Source organism: Corvus brachyrhynchos, unplaced genomic scaffold, assembly GCF_000691975.1.
Source record: "Corvus brachyrhynchos isolate BGI_N302 unplaced genomic scaffold, ASM69197v1 scaffold89, whole genome shotgun sequence".
NCBI classification, from domain to species: Eukaryota; Metazoa; Chordata; class Aves; order Passeriformes; family Corvidae; genus Corvus; species Corvus brachyrhynchos.
Genome location: NW_008246063.1, coordinates 189,958 through 207,523, shown reverse-complemented (window position 1 = coordinate 207,523; position 17,566 = coordinate 189,958). Strand labels below are relative to the sequence as shown.

Sequence of the window (17,566 nt, the reverse complement as noted above, 5' to 3'; positions counted from 1 at the left end):
ATTCCTGGCTCTTGGGCAGCAGCTTCCCCAGGCTGAACTTCTCAAGTATCTCCAGGCTTAATCTCACCCCCCGCTCCTTTCCCAGCGCTGGGGGACAGCAGGTGACAAGGGTTGGACTTTGATGATCCTTGTGGGTCCCTTCCAACTCAGAATACTCTGTGATTCTGTGAAGAGATGACCAAGTGCTGGAGCATCTTCCCATCTCCTTGAGATCCACGTCCATCCCTCTGTCCATCATGATGGACACAAGTCCCACCAACCAGACCTTCAGGGGAAGAGGAGCATTAAAATCCCCAAAACTTAACTGCCTCAACTCCAGTGTCTTCTACTTTTTGAAGGCCTCCTGAGCATCCACGCAGCTTTTGCCAAAGCTATTCCAGGTATCCCCATGGCCAAGCAGTGGGATAAACGGACTGGATGGATGTCAGGCTGTTTTAATGTCCTTCTAAGTGGCTGTTGGGAAGTGATGGCTGGAGGTGCTGGAGCTGTTTTGACGACACTCCGAAGTGACAGCCAGTAAATGGCTTTTTTCCGATGGCTTTTTTATAATTGGGTGCAGATGGAAAAAGCCTTAAAAAGAAAAAAATCCCAGCTCCCTGTCATTAAAACCGGGAGGACAATACATCCGAACATCATCCACACTGGGAATAATGATGGAGAAATTTAACCGATGTGGTTACCTGAAGGAATTTGCTCCAAAACAGGTTTCTGCCCTCAAAAGAGTTTGCCCAGCAAAATGCCTGCAGGAAAGGAATGACTCCTGATGGTCATCTCCAAATGATCAGAGGGATTTGGGATCTAAAAGCTCTCTGGGATCTACCTCAAATCCATAAACACTCTCCTTTGATATTTTCAGGAAATTAAACAACATTTGAGCTAAAATACCTCTGGAGCTGGAGCAAGACCAGGATGATGTTTTGAAAATCATTGGGAAAATCCTATTTAAGAGGCAGCAAAGCAGCTGGAAGGGAATCCCTGTTCATGGCAGGGGGTTGGAACTGGTCTTTAAGGTCTCTTCCAACCCAAACCAGTCTGCAATCTCAGGATTCTATGGAACAATGGCACCACTCACTTGGTGTCATCTGCAAACTTGCCAAGGGGGCACCCAATCCCATTATGTCATTAATGAAGGCCTTAATTAGCACTGGTCCCCGTACAGACCCTTGAGGGACACCACTTGTCACTGGTTTCCACTGGGTATCGAGTCACTGGCTGTAATTCTTTGGACATCCAGAAGGTGAATTCTGAACCCGGCATTCATCCCTCTGTGGCAATGCCTATGGAATTCAACCATGGCACTCCAGTGCCTTGAGGAACCCCGTATCCACCAGGGACCCCCACAATCCCATCCATCCCACTCCAGTGCTTTGATGAACCCCGTTTCCATCAGGAACCCCCACAATCCCATCCATCCCACTACAGTGCTTTGAGGAACCCCGTATCCACCAGGGACCCCCACAATCCCATCCATCCCACTCCAGTGTTTTGACGAGCCCCATTTCCATCAGGGACCCCACAATCCCATCCATCCCACTCCAGTGCTTTGAGGAGCCCCCGTTTCCATCAGGGACCCCCACAATCCCATCCATCCCACTCCAGTGCTTTGATGAACCCCGTTTCCATCAGGGACCCCCACAATCCCATCCATCCCACTCCAAAGCCACGACAGAGCCACTTTCACACAGGCTTGTCATCAGTGGTAATTCCCAACCCCAAATCATCACTGCGGGGTGTGGAGCGAGGCAGACACCCACTGGACATTCCCAACAATGTCATCTCCATCAGGGATGATGGGGCTCCACCACATGCCTGGTTCCAGGTGGCTCAGGGAAGGAGTCCAATGGGATCCTGGGGTGCATTAGGAAGAGCAAGTTGAGGGAGGTGATCCTGCCCCTCTCCTCAGCACAGATGAGGCACATCCGGAGTGCTCCATCCAGTGCTGGAGACATGGAACTCCTGGAGCAGGTCCAGAGGAGCATCATCCAGGATGATGAAGGGACTGGAGCATCTCCTTTACAAGGAAAGGCTGAGGGAGCTGGGGCTGTTCAGCCTCAAGAGGAGACACAGCTGACAGGGGACCTCATCCCTGTCTGTCCCTGCCTGCAGGAAGGGCTCAGAGCAGCGACCAGGCTCTGCCCCACGGGGCCCAGCAATGGCACAAGAGGAACAGGCAGGAACTGATCCCAGGGAGTTCCACCTGGACATGAGGAAGAAATTCTTCCCTGTGCAGTGACCAAGCCCTGAACAGAGACCAGAGAGGGCGTGGAGTCTCCCTCGCTGGAGATAATCCAGAACCACCTGGACACAATCCCGTGCCCTGTGCTCTGGGATGGTCCTGCTGGAGCAGGGAGGTTGGACCAGATGATTCCATTGTGGTCCCTTCCAACCTGACTCATTCTGTGATCCTGGGAATCACCCACTGCTCACAGGATGTGGGGATTTTCCGACAGAGAACAGATCAGATCAAAGGGAGATTCCAGACAGGAAGCAAAGACCAAATCTGCTGGGTTTTGTGTTCATCTCTACAGAAGTTCAGGCTGAAATCAGGAACTCTCTGCCTCATCACTACATTCCCACTTTAGAGCTGTGATTCTGTAGCTGCTTTTCTCCCAAACTTCCTAATTTTCACGTTTTGTGCCCCACTTCCTTCTACAAAGATATTAAAGTGTAAGAAAGAGAAAATCACAGCCTGGGATTTATCTTGGTGCTGTTATCAACAATCCCAGGCTATAAAGCAGTTCCAGTTCGTCCTGATAAGCCCCATCTTTAACGTAAGGATTGGAATTCTGTTGGAGATACTACAGTTAAATTAAAAGAGCAATAAGAACCCTCATTATCCCATTACAAACTACGAGATACAACTGGAAACCCACAAGATTTCCATAGAGATACAAGGATAGGATTGGCCATGGAAGAATCCTGATTGTTTTTAACCTCTTCTAAAGGCTACAAAGTGCTTCCAATGGGAAGATCCCATTTCCATGACTGGGATTTATCATTTCTTATCAACAGCATTCCTTGCCCAGAGGACATGGACAAGGACTCAACATTCCCAGCAAAGCAATGGGATGAACCTGAAGAGATTTCAGCCAGCTCAAATCCATCCTGGACACTATTGATGACCTTAAAAACAGCCCCATTACCAATCCTACAGACTTTTTATTTTAAATAAAAATTTCACTTACTCATCAGTTTGGTGACTGAAGATTTCTGCGAAACATTATGGGGAAAAAACATCCCAAATCAAGCTCCCAGAAAACATCTGTCAACCAGAGCCAAAATTAAGGATAAATGAAATGAAGTTGCTTTTGTAGTTGATTTTCATACAGCTGCAGTGGACTATAAACGAGCTATCAAAGGCAGAGCTCTCCATCAGCTATTTCCAAATTATTATAGAATCAGGGAATCATTTAGGTTGGAAAATCCCATTTCCCCCAGCACTGCCAAGGCCAGCACTAAGTCATGTCCCCAAGTGCCACATCCACAGGGATGTTCAACCCCTCCAGGAATGAGTATTCCACAAGTTCCTGGGTCAACCTGTGTCAGGGCTGGACAACCTTTTGTTCAGGAGTTCCTCAAGGAAAAGCCAAGTTGGTTGGGAGTCAACCTGGGACCAAAGGAGGGGGACAAGAGACCCAGAAACACCAAGATCTGATGGCTGTGAGGAAAGAAAAATGCTGGTTGAAGCAGAAAAACCAGCTGAGAACAGAAAGCATGAACAGTGTTGAGCTTCACCTTTCCATGATAAAAGTTTAAGGAAAACAAGAATCCCAGGCTTCTGCTCTCCATCAGTGGATAATTAAGGGAAAACCCCACAAACATTTAATATTTACTGTTGTCACATAGATCATGTGGCTTTTTCTAAAGAAACGTGGCAAATTGAACATATCAGACACACAAAGTAAGCTTCTGGTGGGAAATTGTTGAACTTCTACCCAAAAAGGAAAAAATAACCAACCAAACACACAAAAAACCACACAAGAACGAGGTTTCAGCTGAGAAAAAATCCCCACATTTCAATTTTCTACAGCAAAATCAAGCAGCTGCCACTGCAAAAAAACCACCAAGCTCCACCTGGGGGAGGAAAATTATTCTTCCCAAGGAAGCAGCATTTCCTCAGGCAGGGCTGGCCCTGCCCCGTCCCATATTTTTTTACATGGATAAGGAGGAAATCAGAGCTTTGGTGAAAGCTGTTTGTCCAACAAAAAGATGGAATTTAGGAATAAGATGAGCTGGGATGAGCAGTCCCAGCACAGCTCAACCCTCCTGCCATGGCAGGTCCCCTGGTCAAGCTTCACCATCACAAGGCTGGTTGTGCCAGTTGGGATTCCAGAGGGATGGGAACAGATTTCCCTCTTATCCATGATTTATTCCAGCACATCTCCCTGTGCCTTTCCAGGGAAGCCTCGTTGTTTAATCTCACTGTGTCTTACTGTTTAACAGTTCCCACGAGGGAACAATTTACCCACAGGCTCCAAGGCAGCCGATGGAAACAATCCGGAGAGAGGGATTTAACGCAGCTCCGGCGCTAATGGACACGGAGCGGGGAAGATTATTTAATACAAAACAATTTTCCAGATGCAGCAATGGAATCATTGAGTGGTTTGGGTTGGAAGGGACCTCAATGATCACATTCCAACCTCCTGCCATGGGCAGGGACACCTTCCACTATCCCAGGTTGCTCCAAGCCCCACCCAACCTGGCCTTGGACGCTTCCAGGGATATGGCAACCACAGCTTCTCTGGGAAACCTGTGTCAGGGCCTCAGCACCCTCACAGGGAGGAATTTCTTCCCAATATCCCATCTTAATCTACCCTCCTTCATCTTTTGTGCCTGTAAAGCAAATCCCAAGGCAGCTTTGGGACTGCCTATGGATGTGATGCAAGTGCTTATCATAATTCCCAGTTCCAGGCTCTCGGCCACACAGAGATCCTAGCCCCTGGTTTGCCACCAAATTTGGTTTAGGTAGAAAGGTCCTTAAACCCATCCTGTTCCAACCCTCTGCCATGGGCAGCGACCCCTTCCACTATCCCACGTTGCTCCAAGCCACGTCCAACCTGGCCTTGAACACTTCGAGGGATGGGGCATCCAAAATGTCTCCATCCAATGTCTCGTCCTGTTTGTCCCTTGCTCTGGGGTCACCCCACCACGGGCAGCTTCACCCACTGGCACTGCCTCATCCCTTACACGCACCAGCCTCATCCCATCCTCTCCTAGAGAGTTCCTGCTCCAAGCCCCTGCACGAGGCCCCATATGGGAGGAGGGATGTGGAACCAGAGAGGAGCTTTGACCGTAGAGCAGCTCATTAAAACACGTCCGGAAAACCCTGGGGAGAACCTGCAAGAGGCCCCATTTCTCCCTCTCTTCCCACTTCTCTCTTGGGGCTTCCTCCAGTGCAGGTGGCCAGCCCAGAGGGACCAGCCCCTCCCAGCACGACCAGGTCAGGGTGCCAGGGAAGGGCAGGGAGCTCCAGGAAAACTGGGACAGAGATCTCCAAGGTGGGAATCGCTCCGTGGCTTTAAGGGACACGTATGACATTGTGTTCAGGGATGATCCCTTTAGGAAGCACACATAGGGGAGAAACGTCCCAACCCATGACCAAGAAACCTGTAGGAATGCTGGAAATCAAGGTCCTTGCTCTGCCACCAGCTCCCTTTTGGAAACAGAATCCCAGAATCATTTAGGTTGGGAAAGACCTCCAAGATCATCAGGTCCAACACTGACCAATTACTTAATATTTGGGGTAACATCCCCTTAATGAAGGACGTGGTCATGGTCTCGTACAGGAGCTGTCCCCTGTCCCCAAGGGTGGATTTAGACCCTCTACAGTCCACATTCCTGAAAAAAGGACTTGGGAATGTAAACTTAAAGCTTTCTCACTTAATTCTAAGTCCTTGATAAGCCGGAACGGGTCGGTCCTGGAATCATTTGTAGAAGAGCAGTTGGAATTACAGCACATGGAATGGGTCAAAGGTGGACTTGTCCTGAAAATTCTGCAGCACATCCTAGGAAGCACTTGAGAGACAACACTGCCAACGACATGTCATAAATTATGGATAATAATGGACATTTCTGATGGAGGTCTGCTGAAAATCACGGACTGTGTTTCTCTGTGAGAGCACAAAGAGGAAAACGCGACTGGGAGAAGAGCCCAGTGTGCCAAATATCAGCATAAAACAACCTAAATTCCTAATTATGGACCATCCCTGCTGGAGTTTATCCACCCAGGATGCTCCACCGGAGTTGTACACCTTTGCATTCTATGCTCTTCGCACTTCAAACCAACATTCCTCGGACAGGGAAAGGCAGAACAAGGGAAGATTTACTCCCATCCTAAATAATTCACAAGAAAAGGGACTGCGCATCTTTAACAAGCCATCGTTTTATGAAGCAAGGTTAACATTTTTCCTTGATTCAGTGGAATATTATAAACTCTCCGGGGTCCATTTGAGGACTTTCTACTTGGAGCAAAGGCACGGACTCAGCACTTTTTATATTATTTAGAGAATAAAATTAACCCTTAATGGCCCAAGCTGGAATTTCTCCTCCCCAGTTAAATATGGCCCGCTCAGCAATTTCTCCCCATATATAATTACAGGCTGCTATCCATCATCTGGAGGAGAATGCTTTCCCGACATTCCGAAAGTGACGCCGTAAGCACTTTTCCTAATAGAATAAATATTCTAAATATCTCTTTTATATTTTCATTTAAATTGGAATATTTTAAAAATAATTGTCGGGACCCTGCCTGCGTGGTTGGCGCTGTGCTGGAGGGAGGTGGCAGGATGCCTGTGTTTTCCTTCTGAGGGAATGTTTATCCTGCATCAAGTCCCCCTCCACGCGCTGCCACAAAAAGTAATTAGGCCCAGACTAATTTATTGGAGCTTCTCATCACTGTTGCTGTGTCCTGCTTTCCTTAAAACTCTTTACTTTTGGCTTTTTTCCCTGGTTTCTGCTCTTTAGTGGTTTCTCCTTGGGAAAGGATGGGGAAAACACCAGACAGGGTTTAGTGGAACTTGACAGTGCTGGGTTAAAAGCTGGGCTCAATGACCTTAGAGGTCTTTTCCAGCCTAAATGATTCTAGGATTCCATCCAATGTTGTGTTTGGATTCTGGGACAGGTTGGTGGCCACGCTGGTGGGATCTGAGCACCTACGGCTTCTCTTGATGGGTTGTACCTCTGCCAGCGAGCACTACTGGGATGGAGAGGAGGAGAAGAGCCCTCTGGGGCATCCACAACTCCTCTGGACAACCTGTGCCAGGGCCTCCCCACCCTCCCAGGGAAGAATTCCTTCCCAATATCCCATCTAGCCCTGCCTTCTGGCAGTGGGAAGCCATTCCCCCTTGTCCTGGCACTCCAGGTCCTTGTCCCAAGTCCCTCTCCAGCTCTCCTGGAGCCCCTTCAGGCACTGGAAGCAGTTCCAAAGTCTACTCAGAGCCTTCCCTTTTCTAGGCTGGACATTCCCAGCTCTCCCAGCCTGGCTCCATGCCTGAGAGGCTCCAGCCCTCAGAGCATCTCCATGGACTCCTCTGGACCTGCTCCAGCAGCTCCACATCCTTCTGCTGTTGGACCCCAGAGCTGGAGGCAGCTCTGCAGGTGGGGTCTCACCTGAGTGGGGCAGAGAGGCAGAATTCCCCCTTTCCTGCTGGTCACAATTGTCCAAGGATGAGCAGAAATCCCACACCATAACCCATAACCCATTTGGAAAACAGCAAAGAGGAGTCAGGACAGTCATGTGGATTCCCAAGGGAACAAGGATTCCCAAGGCATGGCCAACCCTCTCCCTTAGCCATGACACAAAAAAGTGAGATCCTGTGTCTTTCAAATTCCTTTGGAACAGCAAATGGCAGCTGGCTCTAAGCCCTGCTCCAGGAAAGCTGCTCCCACAAGCTCCACGTTACATCGGATACAAAAAGCTCATGCATGAGGTTGCAACTCTCCCCAGGGTGCACAGGAAGTCCATGGAGGATCCACGGATCCAAACCACCCCCCGGACCTGGAGGTGGCTCCATGAATCCCCCAGGCACAGCTGGATGCTCAGCTGGCTGAGCAAGGCTGGTCTTGCTCCTAAAACTAAGCCACAGGATTTAAGGCTCACGTTTTAACCTGCCACAGAGCCAGTGTGGAAAACAAGCATTAATACCTACGGATTTTCTAGGTGAAACAGGGAATCCTAAACATTTTCCTTCATTTTTCATCTATTTAAGTGAGGGGTTTTCAGGGCAGGTGCTTCCAGCTCGGACACTGATAACACGGACACCCCATGGAAGCTCTTCCCAGGGAAACGCCAGCACGTTGATGAGCTGAAGCCTTTGATTTCTTTTTTTCCCAACCAAAACCACTTCGCCAAAACCCTTTGGAAAAGCACAGGACTGCAGTTCATGGCATCCAGGTGCTGAGCAGCTTCCAGCTCTTCCCTGTGGTGCCATAGCTTGTGCAGGAAGCTGCTCTCGGCTTCAGCTTCGGCCCCTGAGATCTGGGATAAATCCCTCTTTACCTTTTCTCCCATGGGACAATATCCTTTGAGGAAATCCTGGCACACTTCTGCCTTCCTGGACACGTAGACGTGGCTGTAGGGGCAGTTGCTGTTGCTGCAGATCCCCTTCAAGTAGTAGGAACACACCGGCATCTGCAAGAGGAGGAGAAATCTGTCAGCATTCCCTAAACCCGTGACTCGGAATCATTGCAACCCCCAGACCTGAAATAAAAGCGTGACAAGTGTAAAATAAATAGAAATCTTTTGCCAGCCACCGATCCCAGAGGTATTTTTAGCTCTTCCATTGGTTTCTTGCAAAGCAGCTCCCTGGTATTACGTGTTCCTCGTGTTTGGATACGCAGGCAGCAAAGGCGCTTCCCTCAGCATCCTTCAGGATGCTGGAGAGAGGGTGAAAAGCTGGAATCTGCCACGAGGAAGAAAATTCCCTCTGGACAGCATAGGGAAGGGCTGGGGGAATGTCACAAACTCCGGGAACACCCTTCCCAAGGGACGATGCGGCAATGGAGATGGGAACAGCAGCGCAGGGATCACACCCAGCCCGGCTGCAATATCCCACAGGGAATTCTGGCCATCACAAAGGCCAAAACAGCATCCTGGGGGTGCTTCCCATTTGGCTCTTCCGTGGAAACGGAGCTGGCTCGAAGGGGGTGTGGATAAAGGCTCAAAAGGTGGTTCCTAGAAAGGGGGGATAAAAGCACCTCCGCAAGGATTTTGGGGGGATGCATCATTCTAAGGCATTATCCTGGAATTTCCCAGGGCTGTGATGCCTGTCCCTGTGCACTGGGGAAGGGATGCTCCGGGTGGGAGGGGAAGGAGGAGGAGAGCCCAGGCTCCTGCCATGAGCATTGGAGAAGGAGAGCAGCGGGATACACGGAGAAGATCCCTGATCCCGCGCTCCCGCATTCCCGAGCTTCCGCAGCGCGACAGCCGACGGGGAAAACCGACGGAGCAAGGATTCTCCTCATCGTCCTCAAAGCACAAACTTCACCTTCTGCCAGCTGTTATCATTAAAAACAAATTACCAGCCTGCTGCCATATTTCAGCATCCTTAACTCACCGGCTACCTCCGGCAGCTTCCCGCTTCCCGCCCCAACCAGGCAGCTGCCACCGGGAACGTGAGCTTCCTGAAGGTCCGGCTCCTCCTGCTCCTACATCCCGAATTTCCTCACTGCTCGGCGTGGTATTGATCCCTCCATTCACCAGTAGCATCCTGGTCCCACCAGTTCAAGCATCCCCAACTAATATTTACGATCCTGCAATAACCACGGCCAGGGCTATCTGGAAAAATCCCTTATCCCTGAAGGGCACATTAAGGGTTGAACTAAATTGCCTCGCTGGAGGCCGAGAGGAAAGAAAACAAAGGGTGCTTTAAAAGAGGAGAGTTTATTTTTAATTGTCTTTTAACTGCAGACATTAACATAAAGGACAGGGCTCTGGGGCGATCTTTGGCGGTGCTGGTGGTGTGACCGTAAACGATTCCCTTAATGTAGTTTTTGATATAGAGCCCAAATTAGCTCTAATAAAAAGGGATAATAAAGGCAGCTCTCCGACAAAAATAAACTCCTCCTCGCTGTCAAGACCGAGCCATTATCAAGAGGAAGCAGCGCTCTCATTTCAATTAACCTTGTTTGCACCCCAGCACGTCCACACAAATAACAATAACATTAATTCAAGGCACTGGGGCGCTGCGGCCGCCTTCGACAGCTTTGACTCTCTACAAGCTCTGGAGGCAGCAGCTAAATGAACCCGAAACTCCACGTGAGCCTCCAAATTGCTCACAACTGAGTTTTGAAGCTCTATTAGGGAGAAAAATGCTGATTCTTTCCGAGTTCCTCAAGGGGAAAAGCTGTTGGAACAGCAGCGGGCGGCTGCTCAAGTCCCAGCCTCTGGCAACCTCGCTTCCTTCAGATTTCCTGGTTTCTCCCCATAGCTGGGATGTGTCAGTGGCTCTGATCCATTGTGGAAAAATTCCCTGTGTGTCACTTCGGTGGATGCTTCTCACCAAAGGCTCTGCCTGAGTCTCCTGTGGAGCAAAATCCCTCAAGTGGTGAAGCCCTGGCACAGGTTGCCCAGAGAAGCTGTGGCTGCCCCATCCCTGGAAGTGTCCAAGGCCAGGCTGGACGGGGCTTGGAGCAACCTGGGATAGTGGAAGGTGTCCCTGCCCGTGGCAGAACAAGAAAAGCTTTCCCTCTTCTCCAGGCTCTTTTTTCCATCACCAGAGGGTGATGGAAACCACTGGGGTTTGGATCTGCAAAGCTCCGTGACCATCTGGAGCTGTCCTCCATCCTGGAGACCATTCCCTGCTTGGAGCAGGATGGGGAAAAGCTCCCTGCTGCTGCAACAGCTGAATCCATGTGGTTTCCCGTAGAAAACAGGGATTTTCCCCATAGAAAATAGTGACCATTTCCATTTTTCAGAGGGGAAACTGAGGCATGGTAGTGCACCAAGGTTGAGAAATGGTTATGTCCTGAAATCAAGAGCCAAATCCTGCGAGCCCTTAATCCTTCACCTCCTGGACTGGATACCCCATCCCAGTAAAATCCCACCGAGGTGAAATACACAACAACCTGAAGCTCCTCTGATGAGGAGGTTTTGGGGTGTCCCTCTCCAATAACCACAAAGTGAAATTGAGGGGACCAACAAAATCAGGAATTCCCAAACCACCACATCATCCCACATGGAAAAAAAACAGGAATTGCATTAAAACCTCAACTCAAGCAGCCAAAAACCAACCCCGCACAATCCCTTACCGGAGGAAAAGGTGGGATTTGCTCCAAAAACTCCACAAGCAGGAGGAAAACTGCTTCCTTCCTCTGCTGAGAGCCTTCACCTGCTTTTCCCAGCCCTGATAAATGAGGGAAAAGCCACCTTTGCCAAGAATCACCTGGGTTAATGGGGAGCTCTGGGACTTGGAAAGCAAAGTTGCCTCTCGCTTTGGGAAGCAGCATTCCTGTGGCAATAAATCACCCTGGAACAAGTTTGAACTCCATGGAGGAGGTTGTTTCTCTTCCATCCCTAGCTGATGACAAGGTGGCAAACAGGGAGACCTTTGAACCACCCTCAGGGTGGTTAATCCTGTGAAAAATAATCCCCCTTCCCAACGGAGCATGGCAGGAAAAACGTGCTCCGAAAGCTTTTCAGAGCTGGCACTGCCTGCTTTGATTTTGGTTTGTTAATTAATGATTCATCTTGAGTTTAGGCGATGCTTCATTAGCTCAGGATAAAGGTGAGATGGGCTGAGGTCACTGCATCCCACGGGATTCCATCCCAGGGATTCTGTCTCCAAAAGGCAATTGGCCAACAGCTCGTTGACGTGGTCACTCCTTTTTAATTCACTTTTATTACCACAATATCGCCGTTATTCTTCTCTAAGTAGTGAGGTGCAGTTAAAGGTTGAGTTTTTCATCATCCTCAATTTATCCATCCAAAACAGAGCCCAGAAGCCAAATTTTGAGGTCCTCCTTGAGGGACCAAGACACACCAGCGTTCCTGGAGGGGAAACTGAGGCCACATCTCCACCAGGAATTTAAACATGCCGAGGAATATTCCTGGGTACAGAGACCACAAATTCATCCACACCCAACCATCACATCCTTCGGCGGATAAACCACCAACTGCAACAGCTCCTTGGGCATGTCCAGTTCCCAAGTTTCATCCAGGTTTTTGCCCTGGGACCAAAAATGGCTTTGCCACCTTCTGAAATTCCATTTAATTTGGAGTTTATGGTTCTGTGGATGGATTTCAATTCTTCGGCACAGAGGCACGGGCAGAGGGTTGCGCATCGTTTACTTGGATGACAAGAAGTTGTTGGCCTCACTAATTACAATCATTTCGGATAAACCGACAGCCAATCCAACTGCAAAGCTTCCTTCATTCTTGGCTTCTTTATTTCTGAAGTCTGACTCTGTTACAGGATGAAAAAAATCCCCAAACTGTCCTTTTTTCCATCTATTAATCCTCATCCCCCATTCCGCCTCGGGCACGCCACAAGCCAGGGAATGCAGCTGTCCCTGTCCCTGTTTTATGTACTCGTGATTAAATGACTCTGAAGAGAAATCCATGTAAAAAACATCTGGTGCTCCGTGTCTCATTCGGAGCGACTTCCTAGGTAACTTATGAGCTCTCCACAGACAAGGAACGTGCCTCAGGCACCTCAGCTTCCATGCTGGAGTCTCCAAAGCTACATCCAAGTGGAGATCCCAGCCACTGAGCACAGGCTGAGGTGCTAAATCATCACTGATAAACCCAAGATAAAAATCCCAGATTGTATTTTTTTCCACCTTGTGTAATAAAACCACGGAGCTCCAAATACATCAGCAAGGTGGAAAACAATGAACTTCAGAGCTCTGCCACAGTTTGAACCTGATTTTGCTGCTTGGATTTTTAGAAATTGTTTTATTAATTTATACCTCCAAGTTCTGTTTGTTAAAACATCCTCTGACCCCAGCACAGAGGGATTTCCAGGGAAATGTGATCTTATGGAAGTAGGGAAGGATTAGATGCAACTGAATGGATTTGATGATCTTGGAGGTCTTTTTTAGACCTCTAAGACCTCACAGGTCCTTTCTAGACCTCAACCATAGGGTGGTGAGGCCCTGGCACAGAGAAGCTGTGGATGACCCATCCCTGGAAATATTCAAGGCCAGGTTGGATGGGGCTTGGAGCAACCTGGGACAGCGGAAGGTGGCCCTGCCCATGGCAGAAGGGTTGGAATGAGATGATCCTGAAGGTCCCATCCATCCCAAACCATTCCATGGTTCTGTCATGATTCAGGAGCCTGAACAGATCAGCAAGGAAACTCCAAACTCAGCTGGAAGCACTCAGTGAGGAAGAACCTTCCTCCAACCACCCCCTTGCACAGAGAACCACATTCCCATTGGGAAGTCATACAGACCTTGTCCTTGGACACCTTGTGGGAAAACGGACAGGTCCCATCCGTCTTCTTGCACGTGCCACGGAGAAACCTGGAGGTAAAGCAGATGGAGAAGGTTGAACAAGAGTTGGGTCACAAAATGCATGGTTTTGTACAAAACCACAAAATTGTTGCCGAGCTTGTCCATAAAACCCATTTCACACCATAAAAAAGTACAGATCCCTCTCGCTGGAAGAGCAACTGATGATTCCTGATGGATTCTATTCTTTCATCATATTTGGCTGTTCATTAGTAGGTACAGCAAGGCTTGGATCCCAAAATTCAGACATGATGCTCCCAGAAGGAGAAAGGTCCTTCCTAAAGCCCTGATTACTTCAAGTTGCCCAGAAAGGTTGTGGATGCCCCATCCCTGGAAGTGTTCAAGGCCAGGTTGGACAGGGTTTGGAGCAACCTGGGATAAGCAGAAGGTGTCCCTGCCCATGGCAAGGGGGGTGGATTGGATGATCTTGAAGGTCCCTTCCAATCCAAACCATTCCAGGATTTTATGATCCCATTCTATGAGATGCTGGATGAAGCTCGGGGTGTGAGTGACCAATGACCAGGAGGAGCAAAAACAGGCCCAGAACAGAAACCAGGATCTCAAAGCACATGAGGATGTTTGGAGTCAGAGCTTTCCTAGGAGTGACCAGAGTGAGAGCAGATAAACAAAACTAAAAAATGATAAGAGAACACTAAAGAACGGGATTGGAGATCAAGGAACTGGGATAAGGAGACAAAAAACTGGGAGAAATCACTGTTGTCCTCCAATGATCCACGGAAATGAGACAGGATGGAGACCCAAAAGACTTCAAGGAGCACAGTTCCTGAAGTAGGCAAGGAGTTATGGGATTTTTTATGGGAGAATGAGTGAGAAGGAGTAAAATCAGTTAAAAAAACAATAAATCACCTTCCCCTCCTCTATCCGTCCCCATCGAGCTTTGAGCAACTTCCAAGTGATTCCAGCACAGCAGCAATTTTATGGAGAAATTACTCCAGGAGTTCATCAGTGGAGTTGGCTTTTCTGCATTTTTTAAATGACTCATAATAGAGTTTAATCAACTCTTGGGCATGTCTAATGAGATGCCAACATGGATCAGTTCTCCTGGAATAAATCACCAAGTCTCGGAGCTGCACAACATCACAGGCTGAGGGATTCAAACCTGTTGTAGGGATCTGAGCGGATCTGAGGAATGCTCCTGAAGGAATAACCCGGAGTATGGTCAGGGCAGGGGCTCAAGTCACCCAGCCCAGAAAAGAAGGTTCCAAAGGGGTTCCTTAGAGCCCCTTCCAGTGCCTAAAGGGGCTCCAAGAGAGCTGGAGAGGGACTTGGGACAAGGGATGGAGGGACAGGACACAGGGAATGGCTTCCCACTGCCAGAGGGCAGAGATAGATGGGATATTGGGAAGAAATTCTTCCCTGGGAGGGTGGTGAGGCCCTGGAATGGAATTCCCAGAGAAGCTGTGCCTGCCCCTTGATCCCTGAAAGTGTTCCAGGCCAGGTTGGGTGGGGCTTGGAGCAACCTGGGATAGTGGAAGGTGTCCCTGCCCATGGCAGAGGGCTGGAATTCAATGATCTTTTGATGTCCTTTCCAACCAAAACAATTCCCTGCTTCTCTGGCCTCTTCTTGTCCTCGTCCTTCCAACCCAGGAGTGCAGAACCTACACCTGACTCAGAACTCCCATCCTTGTTATCCTACATCTCTGTCATCTGTTTGTTTCCCTTTGGAATATCCCACGAGGAAGCACCAAAGCCACCCAACGTCCATCCCTACCTGGTGCAGACGGCCACTTTCTCTGGATCGTGGATGTAGGGGCAGTTCTCGCCTCGATTGCACTTCCCGAAGCGGTTGTAGTACATACAATATTCCTTCTTTTTTTTCTTCTGCTTGGCTTGACGGATGATGGCCAAGCTCCTCTGCACAGCACGGCTGAGGGAGAAAGAGGGACAAGGTCAGGGAAAACCTCCAGCTCCAACATCACGATGACGTGGAGAAGACACCTCAACAACACCTGAAACGATGGAGGAGCCCCACTTTGGAGAGTGAAATATTCAGGAAGCTCAAGCCCTTAAGTATTTTCAATTTTTGGCCAATTTTACCCCAAATCATTAAAAATCTGCAAGATAACACCACAGTCACCAGTGAGATCCCTTCCCATCCCCGTAACTGATTCTCTCCTCAGATTTTATGAGCGTGGAGAGAGTTTCCCACACTTTTAGGGAATATGGTGAGGAAGGAAACATCCCCTCCTTGTGCAGCACAGGATGCCAAGGCTGAATGACTTGGAGGGCTCTTCAGCACGTGTCCCACCAGCTGGGCCTGATGCTATTCATGGCCTTCAAGTGGGCACCTGCTCATGAACTTCAAAGAACAAGGACCTACGTGATGGCCACAGGAACAAAAAGTACCACCAAAGAGTAGAAAAACTCCTTTTTAATGGCCTGGTCCCACTAGAAGCGACTTAAGGAGCTCAGAAGTTGCTTATAACACGTTTTCCATGAGCTTCCAGCTGCAGAGGGAATTACCCAGCAGCTCTAGGGATGTGTGGGACCAGGTGGAAGAGGAGAAGTGTTGAGATCCGGGTGAACACAAACCATGAGGGGCACATCAGATCTCTCTGAGCAGATAATTCAGTGGTAGGGCACAGTCAGCTCCGGTTTGCTGAGGACACAGTACATAATCCATGAAAAATACAGGTTCAAGGGACTCATTTTCAGAAGAAATGCACATTTTTACCACTGTAATTGTTGGTTGTCTGCAGCTCCTGGGTTAAAAGGAGGTGCAAGGCCAAGTGTAGGGTCCTGGATGTGCGTAGGGTAATCCCAAGCACAAATCCAGGCTGGGTGGAGAATGGATGGAGAGCAGCCCTGAGGAAAAGGACTCGGGGGTGTTGGTGGATGAGAAGCTCCACATGATCCAGCCATGGGTGCCCAGAATGTCCTGTGGTGATCCCATATGTGGGCAGCAGGAAAGGGGAAATTCTGCCCCTCTGCCCCACTCAGGTGAGACCCCACCTGCACAGCTGCCTCCAGTTCTGGGGTCTCCAACAGCAGAAGGATGTGAGGCTGCTGGAGCGAGTCCAGAGGAGGCCACAGGGATGCTCTGAAGGATGGAACCCCTCTGCTCTGGAGCCAGGCTGGGAGAGCTGGGAATGTCCAGCCTGGAGAAGAGAAGGCTCCAGGGAGACCTCAGATACCCTTCCAGTGCCTAAAGGGACTCCAGGAGAGCTGGAGAGGGACTGGGGACAAGGGATGGAGGGACAGGACAAGAGGGAATGGTTTCCCACTGCCAGAGGGCAGGGATAGGTGGGATATTGGGAAGGAATTCTTCCCTGGGGAGGCTCTGGCTGAGCTTACAACCACCTTGAAGTAGAAGCTGAAGAAAAGCAGCAGCCAGAGCTCTGCCATATCACCCTCCAGTTCAACCCTCCTGAGCGTAATTCCGAGGACAGAGCATGTCATTCTTGCTTCCCATGAGTACAAACCTGGCAATGTATCGGCATGTTGAGGATCTGCTCAGGCCAGGTGGAGAGATCCCAGGACTGGGTGTGGAGTGCAATCTCAATGCTGGAAAGAAAGAAAAACATGGATCATTGCTTGGAATCAAGGAATTTTGCAGGAACTCACACAGCCCTCAGTACCTTAGGTCCACAAAAATGATCAGAGGGATGGAGACCCTCTGCTATGAGGAAAAGCTGGGAGATCTAGGGTTGCTCACCCTGGAGAAGAAAAGGCTCCAGGGAGACCTGGGAGCCTCTTCCAGTGCCTAAAGGGGCTCCAAAAGAGCTGGAGAGGAACTTTGGACTGAACTTGAAGTGGCAGAACAGGGGGAATGGCTTCCCACTGCCAGAGGGCAGGGATAGATGGGGTATCAGGAAGAAATTCTTCCTTTGGAGGATGAGGAGGCCGTGGTACAAGTTGCCCAGAGAAACCATGGATGCCCCATCCCTGGAAGTGTCCCAGGCCAGGTTGGACAGGGTTTGGAGCAACCTGGGATAGTGGAAGGTGTCCCTGCCCCTGGCAGAGGGTTGGAACTGGATGATCTTTAAGATCCCTCCCAACCCAAACCGTTCCACGATTCCATGATCTTACTTAACCCAAAGCGTGGAGCTCCCAGGGAACCAAGGGACGAAAATGCCCTTTAGGGACTTCTCAGCTC

The 17,566-nt window shown here is 49.4% G+C and overlaps 1 protein-coding gene across 1 annotated transcript in view; it reads right to left on the bottom strand.

The window, feature by feature from the left end:
- The window catches only part of ZC3H3 (zinc finger CCCH-type containing 3), a 132,149-nt gene that overhangs the window by 16,192 nt on the left and 98,391 nt on the right, over positions 1-17,566 (bottom strand). Inside the window, 5 exon segments of the mRNA XM_017746676.1 lie at positions 4,663-4,668; positions 8,498-8,629; positions 13,392-13,461; positions 15,182-15,337; positions 16,893-16,980. Of these exon segments, the coding sequence (XP_017602165.1) occupies positions 4,663-4,668; positions 8,498-8,629; positions 13,392-13,461; positions 15,182-15,337; positions 16,893-16,980 (452 nt within the window).